The sequence below is a fragment of the Vulpes lagopus genome, chromosome 10, assembly GCF_018345385.1.
Source record: "Vulpes lagopus strain Blue_001 chromosome 10, ASM1834538v1, whole genome shotgun sequence".
In the NCBI taxonomy this organism is placed as follows: Eukaryota; Metazoa; Chordata; class Mammalia; order Carnivora; family Canidae; genus Vulpes; species Vulpes lagopus.
This window is the reverse complement of record NC_054833.1, coordinates 19,011,032-19,025,286: the sequence shown is the minus strand read 5'-3', so window position 1 is coordinate 19,025,286 and position 14,255 is coordinate 19,011,032. Positions and strand designations below refer to the sequence as shown.

Genomic DNA, 14,255 nt, shown 5'->3' with positions numbered 1-14,255 from the left:
TGTCATGAGTCTGATTTAGAAACCCGTAGTTCAGAAAAGCTGTCCAGATGATTCTGCTGAGCAGCAGGAAACCCACTGATCTCCATCCCTAAGCACCCCGGTTTCAGATTCCTGGGAGAGGTGTCCAAGCCTTGATCCTGCTGGTTTTGGGGATGAGGACACAGACCGCAGTGCTTAGGGTCTCTGTGGGTAAGGAGGCACATCCAGGGCAACTCTCTAAGAGTGAGTTAGAAAGAGGAGCCCATAGCCTGCGGCTAGTGAAAGAACTCGTTCTTTTCCATAAAAAAAAGGTAAAAATCTATTGCTTGAAGGAAGTCTGTCCCACGTGTTTTAAGGGAACGTAAAATGAGCCACCTCGCCAAGTTGTGAGCTGGTTCTTTTGTCACCCTCTGTGGAAGTCTTTATTTTGGGTTGTCGTTCCTTGTCCCAGTTTGGAGAAAGGCAGCATTCTTATTCTTATTCATGACTTAAGAGTGGTGTCAGGCAGGTGCAGGCAGCAAGTAAGAGGGTCATGTTGATGCCTGTTGGGTGCACAGCTGGGCACTGAAGCCTTGCACTGTTGGGAGGGTGGGGTTTTGTTAGGAAAACTGTGCTTGAGGCCCTCAACGAGACCAGGTTAGAAAATCGTGACCAGAGCCACCTCGGGGAGAAATATTCCATTTTCAGCTCTGCAGAGACTTGATCCTTGATTTTTTTTTTTGCCATCGTTGATGATTAATGAAATGATGTTTAATAAAAACACTAATATTTATTGAGTACTTCTCCTGTACCAGGCACTGTTCCAGTGCTTTACGTGTGTTAATTGATTTAGTCCTCATCACACAATGCACTGTGGTAGGTGCTGTTACTTTTCCCATTTTATACATGAGGAAACAGGACAGGACCGTGACTTACCCAAGCTCATCCCCAGACAGGCTCTGGAGCCCATGCTCTCAGCTGATTTATTGCTATGGCTCTTGAGACACCTGTCATCAGAATAAGAGGCACGGGCGTGACTGTGAGTTGAACTTGATTTTGCCTTGTATTGTGTCTTTTCAGGAAACGAAAGAGGAGAAGTCTTCCTATAACTGTCCCCTGTGTGAAAAGATTTGCACTACACAGCATCAGCTAACTATGCACATCCGTCAGGTTTGCTGCCAATTTTATATTTCTGCTTGAAATCGTTCTTCATTAAGAGAGGGCGATTTGATCTTAGCAGATGAATTATGTCTGTGCTCAATTTAGATGGAATATTTTAATAATCTTGAGGGGTGGTTTTTTTCTTTTTTTTTTTTTTTCTTTTTATTTTTTTAAGGGGTGGTTTTGAAATCTGTGAGAGATTCGCAGGTCAACACAGAATACCTTTTCAAACTTCAGCAAACATCTTGCTAACTGACCCCATAGAACAGAAGACCTTTCCTCGCGTGTGACTTGTCAGTTTGAACCAAGTCTCTTCACAGTAACAGTGAGATTGTAGATGAAGATCCCTATCCTATATTGCTATAAACTTAGGTCCTGCAGCAGGGAATTTGTTTGGGATTTTTTTTGGCTTCTATATTAGGACATTTACCTCTCTCCCCTGCCTGCTATGGTAGATTCGTGACAACGTATGGATGAATCTAGAAAAACGAAGGATTGACTATGTGTATTTGGAATGGGAATGGATGAATTTTTGTTTTAATTTTTGTTTTCATCGTGTTACATCATGTAAATGCCCTCCTTAATCTCCACCCTCTATTTCCCCATTCCTCCTCGCTCCATAACCATCAGCTTGTTCTCTAGAGTCAAGAGTCTGTTTCTCTATTTGTCTCTCTCTCTCTCTCTTTTTCCCCTTTGCCATTTGTTTTGTTTCTTAAATTCCACATATGAGTGAGAAGGTTTGACAGTATTAAAATCATGAGTAAATAACATCGTTTAGTAGCTTGGATTTGGCTAGAAATGTTCCTTCTTAACATGTGTCAGAGGCCAGATCTCTAAACTGTGCAGGTTTCAATTCTCTTTCTGACAGCAGGGCCTGAGTCAGCAAACTGGAAGAGTGGACATGGCCTTAATGGGAAGACCCTATTTCACGGTAGTTTCGTAGTGGAGGGTTCTTCTCGTGTTAACATATGTGGTCAGTTAATTCTCTGTGTGTCTCTCAGAAAGACCTGCGAAGACTCCACCTCTCCCTGAGCCTTGCACAAGTGTTGTTCAAAACTGGAACCCGAAAGTGGAAGGAGATCATACAAAATAGTTATTTGCCTGTGTTCCTGACAGATTTTTGACTCTTGGGAAGATATTTAAAAAAGAAACATTAAAATATCAGAGAAGCAGTACTGGGGTTTTTTGTTGTTGTTGTTTGGGTTTTTTTGTTTGTTTTTATAAAGCTCTGAATTTGCATTTCATAATAGCCAAGTTTTGACCGATCTTCTTAAGTGACCACTGTGATGATTGCTTTCCACAGCATAACACAGACACTGGAGGGGCCGACCATTCGTGCAGCATCTGCGGGAAGTCGCTGAGCTCGGCCAGCTCCCTGGACCGCCACATGCTGGTACACTCTGGCGAGAGGCCGTACAAGTGCACCGTGTGTGGCCAGTCCTTTACCACCAATGGGAACATGCACAGGTGGGTGAGGATGGCCTTTGCCTGGTAGCTGGGATCTGCAGGTTGACAAAGTAGAGTGGCCTCTGAGCCACCAGGGCACTTGCCTAGAGGCTCAAGAGCTCTTGGGATCTGTGGGCTGTGTGAAGTCGGAGATGGCTTTGGTTGCTCATCTCTCCGGTGAATTGGACATGTCTAGCCATGGAAAACTGAAGTACCTGGGCGAGGTCTTTGGCCTTTGGGGATCTTCAGGATGAAACACAGAGTCCTTTCCCCTCTGCCAATTGGAGCTTCTTTGTTTGGGTGCCAGGGGTGGGCAGCTTATCAGATGTAGAGGAAGCCCTGAGGAGTAGCATAGTAACCCTTGCCTCTGAAACACTATTTGCATATGCCTACCAGATTCCCTGCAGCTCTTCTCCTTGCGAAAAATTTCTGGGGCCTTTGAATAAATAGTTAGGTGGCCTGGTCTTGGGAACTTCAGGATAAGATAGGATACAATGAAGAAGAGAAAGAAGATCTGATAAGTGTCAGGAATTTACTTCCTGAGGGAGAAAGCAGCTCACTCAGAAGTGGGAGAGAGCCCGGTGGTGGGCATATTAAAATTCGGCGGGGGGGGGGGGGGGGGGGGGGGGGACACACAATGAGTAGGAAATATACTTTGTAGAAAAATTACATAGGTTTGGAGGGTTTAGAGCAAAAAGACTTTTTCTTTAATGCTTGTTTTATTTTTCCCACATTTTATTTTATTTTATTTTTAAGATTTATTTATTCATGAGAGAGAGAGAGAGAGAGAGGCAGAGACACAGGCAGAGGGAGAAGCAGGCTCCATGCAGGGAGCCCAATGTGGGACTCGATCCCAGATCCTGGGATCATGCCCTGAGCCAAAGGCAGACAGATGCTCAACCACTGAGCCACCCAGGCGTCCCTTCCCACAAACATTTTAAGGAGCATCAGGACTCTAGGGAAGATGTTTTAAAGAGACTCAGAAAATTTCAACTTCTCAGAAAATCAGACTATTTTTATTTTTCCATATTCCCTTCCAGGTGAATTTTTAAAATTGACCAACTTTTTTTTCTTTTTTACACATTTGTTTCAAAAGAAAACTTGATGTAATTATTGTGAAATTGACACTTTACTATCTAGCAACACTACAATGAGGTGGGCCGGTTTATTCCACCTAAAACCATTTTGTGGACCACTGACGGATACCTGGGACACGCGGGCATAGTGGCGAATCTGGGCTCTCGGAATTAGGCCCCTAACGGCAGACCTCAGCTCTGCCACTTGTAAGTTCTCCGTTCTTGAGCAAGTTACTTAACCTTTGTGCTTCGTTTTCCTCTCCACCGAAACGAGGTTTTTAAGTAGCGTCCACGTCATTGCAGAGGGCTGAGGGTTAGGGGATAATGAGTTTTGCACACAGTCGAGGCACCCGGTAAGCACTCAGTGAACGTTATCTATCACTACTGTTTGCATTTCTAAGTAATGCCGCAATAATCCTAAGCCTGTGGATTTCTCAGTCTGAACTCCTGGGAGTGCGGTATGGTGCGACTTGAGGAAAGATACCAGCGTGTTAGAGATGTTTTTACGAAGTATTTTGCTTTTTTTTTCTTTGCATATATATTTCGGGCCTCTTTGCCCCTCACCTCCTCCCAGGGGCGTTTTTTTTTGAGCACAAAGAAGGAAGTGAATAAATGCCATCACCGTGGCTTAATACCGTATTTTACACCCTAGCTTTTTGCTTTTTTTTTTTTCCCCAGCATGATCAGCCTGGTTGTATCATTTTGCCTTCTGTTGCCATTTTGTTTTGATTTTGTTTTATTTTTATTTGTGCTCCCCCCCCGCCCCCAACACACACACCTTTCAAGAAGTCCTTTGTCCCTTACATACTTGCCCTCTCAAAATCTGGTCCTGGAGGCCTATTCTCTTCTTGGATGGTTTCCCTGCTTTCTCTTCCTGAGACCCATGCTCAGTGGAACTTCCCATGAGTCAGCCCTAAATTGGGAGGGGGCAGGAGGGCACTAGTGTGATGTACCCTCCTTGGGGCTGCTTTGGCCCTAAGCACTCATTGCTTAAGATCCTCTGTGAGACATCCCTGGTCTTGAGCTAGTCACTCCTGATTGGGGACATTGCCATTTTGGGAGAGCCTCTGTGATCGAATATGACACATGTCAAGCATATCTGTAAAGGTCATAGTCATCCTTCTACAGTGATGTATCAGACAATGCATCTTATTAATACCCAAAGCTAAAGCCGTGGTGTATTATGCATCAAGCACTGGGCTTGATACTTGACTTTTTTTTATTTTTTTGCACCTTTATGTGATATAATTCATATGCCCTATATTTCATCCATTTGAAGTGTACAGGTCAATGGGTTTTAGTATATGCACAGAGTCCTGCAGCAGCTGTCAGTGCTAACAGTCAATGTGAGATCATTTTCATCACCCCAAAAAGAAACCCCATACCCATCAAGCAGTCACTTCTCATTACTTCCTACCCTCCAAGCCCTTGGAAAATACAAATCTACTTCCTGTCTTTCGTGACGCATTTCTTTACTTACCATTACGTTTTCAAGATGCATCTGTATTGTAGCAGTATCAGCACCCCATTCTTTTTTATTGTCAAATAATAGTCCATTGTATGGATCTGCCATATTTTATTTATCTCTTCATCAGTTGGTGGACATTTGAGTCCTTTCTACTCCTTGGCTATTAATGCAAAATGCTCCTGTGTATATTCTTCTCCATCTTTTAGTGTGGGCACATGTTTTCATTTCTCTTGGGTAGATACTTCAGAGTGGAACAGCTGGGTCATGTGGTAGCTCCGTGTTGAACATTCTGAGGACCTGCCAGACTGTTTTCCAAAGCGGCTGCATCATCTTACATTCCCACCAGCAGCATATGAGGGTTCCAGTTTTTCCACGTCCTTGCCAACACCTGCTACCGCCTTTCTTTTTCATGACAGTCATCCTGTTAGGTGTGAAGTGGAATCACATGAGTTTTATCATTGTAGTTCTTACATGTAAGTCTGTGATCTGTGTGAGTTAATATTTAGGTAAAGTGTAAGGAAAGGGTCCAAGTTCAATCTTCTGTACTTTGTTGAAAAGACTTTTCTTTCCCCCTTTGAACTGTCTGGCCACTCTTGTCAAAATTCAGTTGACCATAAATGTAAGGATTTATTTATCTACTCTGTTCTATTCCATTGATCTATATGTCTACCTTTCAGGCCTAGCATTGTATTGACTACTATAGCTTTTTGGCTAAGTTTTGAAATTGGGAGGTGTCAGTCCTCCAGCTGAGGTCTTTTTCAAGACTATTTTGGCTACTCTGATTTGCTTGCATTTCCATATGATTTTTAGGATCAGCTTGTCAATTTCTGCAAAAAAAGATAGCTGGTATAATTATAGACATTATAAGTACATATAAAGTACATAGATCAACTTGGGGGTATTGCCACCTTACTAGTATTAAATCTTTGGACATGGGGTATTCATTTATATCCATTACATCTTAATGGATTTCTTTTGTGTGTGTGTTTAAAGATTTTTTTTTTTAAGATTTTATTTATTTATTCTTAGAGACACACAGAGAGAGAAAGAGGCAGAGACACAGGCAGAGGGAGAAGCGGGCTCCATGCAGGGAGCCTGATGTGGGACCCTATCCTGGGTCTCCAAGATCATGCCCTGGACTGAAAGTGGCACTAAACTGCTGAGCCACCTGGGCTGCCCCCTTTTGTTAAAGATTTTATGTATTTATTCATGAGAGACACATAGAAGCAAAGACATAGGCAGAGGGAGAAGTAGGCTCCCTGTGGGGAGCCTGATACAGGACTTGATCCCAGGACCCCGAGATCATGACCTGAGCTAAAGGCAGACGTTCAACCACTGAGCCACCCAGGTGCCCCTCAACTGTGTTTTCACAGTAGTTTTCAAAGTGTAAGTTTTATATTTCTTTATTTTAAAGGCTTTTATTTTCTTAAAGATTTTATTTATTTATTATTTGAGGGACAGCACATAAGCCAGAGGAGGGACAGAGAAGCAGACTCCTCACTGAACAGGGAGCCTGATGCAGGACTCAGTCCCAGGACTCTGGGATCATGACCTGAGCTGAAGGCAGACACTTAACCGACTGAGCCACCTAGATGCCCTATTTATTTCTTTTTTTTGGGGGGGGGGGGGTGTGGCAAGCAACTTTTTAAAGATTTATTTATGTATTTATTTGAGAGAAAGAGTGGGGGGAAGAGCAGGGGGAGAGGCAGTGAGAGTCTCAAACAGACCCCCTACTGAGCATGGAGCCCAAAGTGAGGCTTGATCCCATGACCCTGAATTCATGACCTGAGCCAAAATCAAAAGTTGGACACTCAACTAACTGAGCCACCTAGGTACCCCAAATTTTTCATTTATTTTGTTAATTTATTCCTAAACGTCTTACTCTTGTGGTATTGGAAGCGGAGTTGTTTTTTGACTGTTCATTGCTGGTGTATAGAAATACAACTCACATTGTGAACCAGCCTTGTTTCCTGCAGCCTTGCAGACCTGTTTATTCATTCTAGCAGTTATTTTGTGGATTCCTTAGGAGTTTTCTGTATACATGATCATGCCATCTGCAAACAGACAGTTGTGCTTCTTCCTTTGAAACTAATCTGGATGCCTTTTATTTATTTTTCCTGCCTGTGAGCCCTGGCCAGCCCCCTCCAGGACAGTGTTAAGTGGAAGTGAAGAAAACAGACACCCTGGTCTTATTTTTGATGTTAGGGAGAAAGCATTCAGTCTTTCCCCATTAAGTATGATGCTAGTTATGGGTTTTTCATAAATGCCCTTTATCAGTTTGAGGAAGTTCTTTTTAATCCCAGTCTACTGAGCATTTTCATCAAGAAAGGGGGTCAGCTTGCGTCAAACACTTTTTGGGCATTTATCAAGATGGTCCGGTTGGTTTTGTCCTGTCTTCCATTCTGTTTTGGACCTTAAACGAACCTCATTCCTGGGATGGATCCCGTTTGGTCACATTTTACAGTCATCTTCAGGTGTTGATGGGCGTGGTTAGCTAGTATTTCATTAAAGAATTTGTCTACATTCAGAAGAGTTACTGGTCTGCCATTTTCTTGTTGAGTCCTCGCCTGGTTTTCATGCCAGCCTCGCAGAGTGAGTCGGGAGGTATTCCATCCACCTCTGTGTTTTTTTTTTAGAAGAGTTTGTTGGTGCTCATTCTTCTTTATGTATCTAGTAGAATTCACCAACAAAACCACCTTGGCTTCTTTTTCTGAGAAGTTTTCAGATCGCTAATTCAACCTCTTGTGATAAGTCTGTTCACATTTCTGTTTCTTCCTGAGTTCCTTTCAGTCATTTGTGTCTGTTCTAGGAATTTGGCCATTTTATGCAAATTCTCTAACTGGTTGGCTTCCAGGTTGTTCATAGTTTCCCCTTCTTGTCTTTTCTGTCTGCACGGGGAGTAGCGATGTACTCTCTTTCATTCCTGATATTAATAATTTGAGTCTTCTTTATTTTTTTCCTTAGGCGGTCTCGCTAAACTTGATTTGTCAATTTTATTGGTATTTCCAAAGAAACAGTTTTTGGTTTTGTAGGTTTTCCCCTGTTGGCTTTTCTGCTATTTCATTAATTTCCCACTCCGCACATTATTATTTCCCTCCTTCTACTTGCCTTGGGATTAGCTTGCTGCTCTTTCTCCAGTGTTTTAAGATAGAGGATATTGGATTGAGAACTTCTTTTGTAGGCGTTTACAGCTACAAGTCTCTCCTTAGGCATTTGCTTTAGTTGCATCCCATAAATTTTTGTATGTTAAATGTTCTCATTCATTCACCTCAAAGTACTTTCTAGTCTCCAGTGTGATTTCTTTGCCCCATTGGTTATTTTGGACTGTATTGTTCGGTTTCTGTGTATTTGTGAATTCCCAAATTTCTTGCTGCTGTTGATATTCAGTATCATTCCATTGTAGTTGGAGAACATACTTTGTATGGTTTCAATCCTTTGAAATTTATGGAGGCTTGTTTTATGGCCTAGCATATGGTCCGTCCTGGAGGACGTCCCACGTCTGTTTGAGACGAACCTGTGTTCTGCTGCTGTTGATTGGCATGTTGTCTAGAGGTGCTCTTAGGTTGAGCTGGTTTATACATTGTTCACATTTCCTACTTCCTTATTGATCTCCACTTACTTTTAGGCGCTCTACCTGTAAGGTTTGTGGGATTATTATCCCATTTTGCAGATGAGGAAACTTGCTTAGGATCAAAGTAACAGATAAGGCCAAGATTTGAATGTCAGTTCTTGGGCTTGGAGACCATGCCTTTAACTACTATCTGAGAAATAAAATTGGTATAATGCTCATGTCATTTTGTATGTTAGAAAAAGCATCCTTTCACACCTCCCCCACCCTCCACCCCCAAAACAATTCCATGTTGTTGTAGAGCATTGCACTTGACCCTTGAACAATGCCAGGGGTTGGGGCACCTACTGGCCTAAAATCACATAAAGCTTTTGGCTCCCCTAAAATTTAACTGCCTGCTGTTGACTGGAAGCCTTACCAACACATAAACATATGTTGATTAACATATATTTTGTATGTTGTGTTATATACTATGTTTTTAAAATAAAGTAAGCTATAGGAAAAGATGTTGTTAAGAAAATCATAAGGAAAATACATTTACAATACTTTACTGTATCAAAAAAAAAAATCTATGTACAAGTGGACCTGTGTAGTTCACACCCACGTTGTTCAAAGGTCAGCTATATTTTCAACGTTAAAAGTATTACCGCCAGCTTACTAGCACGGTACACTCTATTTGGTGAGCATAGAATAGCTTTTTATTAGATTTGCAATGGTGTTGTTTAGGTATATGTGGATAGATTTAGAAAAGATCTTTAGCTTTTTATAGCACAGCCCCTTGATACCTTCCTAAGGTACATTTCTTATTTGTGAACAGTGGATATTGGAGTTGTTTATAAATTCTTATTTACAATTTTTTTTTTTTTTTTAATAAGCAGGCCTTAGGGATATTTGTGCTAATTTTGGGATTTTAGCACCAACTGAAACTGATTTTACATGTTGTGAGTCCCTCTTGATTTGGAGAAGACGACTAATTGTTTCAGGCCCAGTTCTAGTCTGAATTCTGCAGAACTTTGCAGGAATCTCTTAATATGTCTATAGTATAACAAAATGGCATAGTAAAACCTCCCTGAGGATTTATGCTGAAATGCAGTAATGTTTGTGGAAGCATTCCAGAGGATAACAGTGTACCATGAAAATGTCTCAGGTGGAGGTATTTCTAAGTTTGTATTGTTAGAGCCAAAAGCACCCTTATGATCATCACTGAGCTGTGTGCCACTCCTAGCTGTGTGACCCTGGAGAAGTTGGGGGTTTTTAGAAACTAGTTATTATTATTTTTTAAAGATTTTATTTATTTATATGAGAGAGAAGAGAGCATGAGTGGAGGGGGAGGAGCAGGTGGAGAGGGGAAGCAGACTTCCCACTAAGCAGAGAGCCTGCTGCTGGGCTGGATCCCAGGACTCCGAGATCATGACCTGAGCTGAAGGCAAACGCTTAACTGACTGAGCCACCCAGGCGCCCCTAGAGAGGTTGTTTGACCCCTTGTGTCTCTGTTCATCTATAGAAAGAAGTGATACCTGACAAGTGTTATGGCAGCATTGTGGGGATTCATGAACAAGTACATGAATGAAACACTTAGGAGAATGTTTGTGAAATCAGTGGTCACCAGTATTGCTGTTGCATGTGCCACGAAGGGACCGTATACCAAGTAAACATTCCTGTAATACCAGAAAACAAATCAAGAACTTGCTTTGATTTTTGTTTTCTTTTTTTGCTGTACTTAATCTAGTTTGTTCATTCTTTTCCTTCCTTCCTTCCTTCCTTCCTTCCTTCCTTCCTTCCCTCCTTCCTTCCTTCCTTCCTTCCTTCCTTCCTTCCTTCCCTCCCTCCCTCCCTCCCTCCCTCCCTCCCTCCCTCCTTCCTTCCTTCCTTCCTTCCTTCCTTCCTTCCTTCCCTCCTTCCTTCCTTCCTTCCTTCCTTCCTTCCTTCCTTCCTTCCCTCCCTCCCTCCCTCCCTCCCTCCCTCCCTCCCTCCTTCCTTCCTTCCTTCCTTCCTTCCTTCCTTCCTTCCTTCCTATTCCATTTATTTATTTATTCATGGGACACACAGAGAGAGAGAGGCAGAGACACAGGCAGAGGGAGAAGCAGGCTCCACGCAGGGAGCCGGATGCAGGACTCAATCCCAGGACCACAGAATCACAACCTGAGCCAAAGGCAGACGTCCAACCACTGAGCCACCCAGACATCTCTAAATCTAGTGATTTAAATAACAATTTGATTATTTGAGCTTATTACAGTACATTTCCTTGGCCTTTTCTGTAGAAAATCACAAATAATGAGTTAAAAAGAGCATTTAGTTTTTGGTAATCATTCATGATCATTTCCACCTTCATTTGTTGGTGAAACTGTACTTTAAAAAAAAATTATAAAAATGTGAACACACTTACAAAAATGTGGTAGGGAGAATGGAGTTAGATTTATTTGTCCCAGCGGTTCCAGAACCTGAGACTCGAATGGTGAGCTGTGATCTCTCCTAAGCACATACCTGTGTTTCATTAATCAGGGGCCAATGGGGCCCTGGGACATGTGTGTGCAGGAATTAAAAAGAACAGTGGAAATCCAAGTTCTGGTGAGCTGCATCCTCACTCGGTTTTCAGAGCATGGGAGGAAGTCCATTGACTGTGAGTTTGTTACCCAGAATCGAAGTTCTCTTCTTCCTCCTTTCTCGTTCTCCTTCAGCTTCTCCTGCTTCCCAAGGATCAAGGAGAGGCCAGGAGCTAACCAGTGGGGTGATCAGAGACCCTCTGGCCTGCGTTTCCCCATGCGCCTTGGGCACACATGCCACCCCCACATGCCCTGTTCTGTCTTGTTGACAATCTGTTCCAGGCCTCCCTTCTCTCCCCCGAGGTGTGCAGATTCAGTAGAACCCTGCTAGGATGTGATTCCCTGTGCTAGGGCTTTCAAGAGCCATTTTGCCAAGGCTGGATCCTACAAGGCCGGTCTGATGCACAATGTCAGTTAGGACACACGGGTCACCTTTCCTGGGCCTCCTGCTCCCCCCACCTTCCCCACTGCTCTGAAGGGCATCTGCATGTGCAGAAGTGATGTGGATCTCCAGTGTGCACAGTCTTCCAGATAAGCCTTGCCTTCCTGGTATTTACTGTTGAGTAGCGTGCTGCAGGGAGCCCATGTGGGCTCCCCCCCAGACTCTTGCTGCAACACTCAGAAGTCAGTGTACATCTTGCAACCCAGACCCCAGGAACTAGATCTTTTTCAGTTTCAGGTGGTTCTTAACTGCCATCCAGGCACTCTGTCGTCACCCACTTCGTGAAGCAACCCTCTCCCTTTCCTTTGGCTACACTAGTCATTTCATGAGGATGCACCAGTTATCTCTGTTTATGAGGCTAGCCAGTCTTCTGTAGAGTTTCTTTTATCTTAGTTTTAGGAGAAGACCCTTAACACCCCCAAGCAAAAAGGCTTTCTCATCTATTATCAGATCTCGTGGAGTTGTTCAAGCTGCCACTTCCCTGTTTGCGGACTCTCGTGTTTTTGAGGTTTGGAAATCCTTCATCCCAAACCATTCTAACCACAGCCGAGTTCCCGGGCAGAATAATAGGCTGTATCGAGTGCAAAACATGTATCACGGAAACATCACCGTGGCTCCAGCTTTTAACTTCCCAGAACTCTTTTATCAGTTGCTCCCATGTTGAAAATTTGGATTGAGCGGTGCTTGTCTTCCAAAACAAACTTGGGAAACTGAGCCAGAAGCACGCCTGTTGGGAGAGCTCAATGTAGGAAAAAGGACACTGAGCTTCGCAATTGGCAAAACTTTCCAGAAAGCGCTGAACTTCATAGCTGTGAAGAAGCGATGATATTTGAAAGAGAAGAGTGAAATGGATCTCCTTTGGAAGAAATCCTACCTCTGAAATGGGTGTTTCTCGTTTGCCAGACCGTAATTGCCTTGGGAAAATAGGAAATTAATTTCCACTTTGCTCCTCATTTTACAAACTATAGACCTTTAAGCTACAAAGAGAGTCGTGGAGTATGTGTTATGTTACAGACACGCTGAAGACCCCGGCAGGAGCAGCCTTTCCTAACTGGCTTCTCCAAAGAGCAGGGCTGTGTTCTCCTTTCGCCGTGTCGTGGAAGGGCGAACAGGAGGCAGGGAAATCCCTGGAACATCATCTAGTTGTTTTGGCACAGGCTTTCTTTCCTGCTGCAACGGGCATGACTTTTTCTGTTGCTAAGAACAGGAGACATAGACTGGGAGGATGCCGCTGGATAATGGACAGTCTTCAGGAACAGAGGCTTATGTGTTCCTATTATGCTGGAAGAAAACGTTCACTGCACAGAAATGTGACCTGCTCCATGACAAATGAGCCCGTGGAGGCTCTGAATTTAGCACACTACTCTCAGATGCTTAGGCGGGGCCAGCCCTTGGCATGCACAAGTGAACTTGGGTATCTGAACAGGTGGCCAGCATTTGAGGACAGAAGGAGCAGAGGTAGGACAGTGTCTTGGAAGGGGACAGTCACTTCTTTACCCTCAGAGCCCAGCAAGGGGAAGGGCCCTGTGAACCTCTCTCACAGTAATAATGAGTTTCTAGCTATTTCTCTAGAGTGGAGGTGGACGCTCAGAGGCTCATCAGTTAGTCACATCTGCAACAATTCTTAACCACCAGGTATGCGCTTCCCTGACATTCCTACGAAGGAAGGAAGATGTCAGGTGACACGGGAAGAAAGAATTTCTAGGATAAAAATCCATGGGTCACCCCACTCAGGACTCTGTAAATTTTTTTCTATTTAAAAGAAGGAAATGGGGCAGCTGGGTGGCTCAGTCAGTTGAGCATCCACCTCTTGATTTCAACTCGAGTTGTGATCCCGGGATTGTGGGATAGAGCCCCGAGTTGAGCTCCACGCTGGGGGTGGGGCCTGCTTAAGATTCTCTCTCTGCCCCTCCCCCTTCTCTAATTAAATTGATAGACAGAAGGAAAAAGTGATTATATAATGACATTTCAGTTCTCTAAAGCTGAGTATTTTTCCCTTGAGAGGAAGACAAATCAGAAGAAGATCTCTTTCGGGGATGCTCAGAAATCCTAACACATTCAGTTCCACTTAGAAGATGACAGATGTTCTGTGACCACATGTGCAGCTGTCTACACGGATAGTCGAGGGGTTTGTGGAGATTTTAATGATATTGTACGCAGTCAGCGTAATGGGAATGTACGAGGCATGCTGGACAGAGGAACCTCATGTTTGGTGGTGTTCGGTGAATACCTGGCGGTTTCATGATGATAGGACTGGGGTATTGAGGCAGTTTTCATCTGTCTTCGTGCTATCTGTACTGAAATAGTCAGACATACTTCGACTATCATCTAGAAAGCTTTTCTTTACCCCCGGCCGCAACTTTTTTCTTTTCAACTAGAAAAAAAACCATCATGTAACAATACTTCATTCCCTGATCATGCGTCTTAACGTACTTTGCCTTCTCCTTGAGAGTCACATCATTAAGAAGCTCAGAATCTTCCCCTCGAGAGTCAACATTCACAAATCTATGTATCACAGCAAATTGTCTGACTTCCCTGTGTCTCCCCGTAGCATTATTAAGCTTTCACCAACTGAGTTTATTGTTTGATTATA

General features: G+C 43.3%; 1 protein-coding gene across 1 annotated transcript in view; it reads left to right on the top strand.

Moving 5' to 3' along the window:
• The window catches only part of RREB1 (ras responsive element binding protein 1), a 134,974-nt gene that overhangs the window by 70,176 nt on the left and 50,543 nt on the right, over positions 1-14,255 (top strand). Inside the window, 2 exon segments of the mRNA XM_041771889.1 lie at positions 1,039-1,128; positions 2,423-2,586. Of these exon segments, the coding sequence (XP_041627823.1) occupies positions 1,039-1,128; positions 2,423-2,586 (254 nt within the window).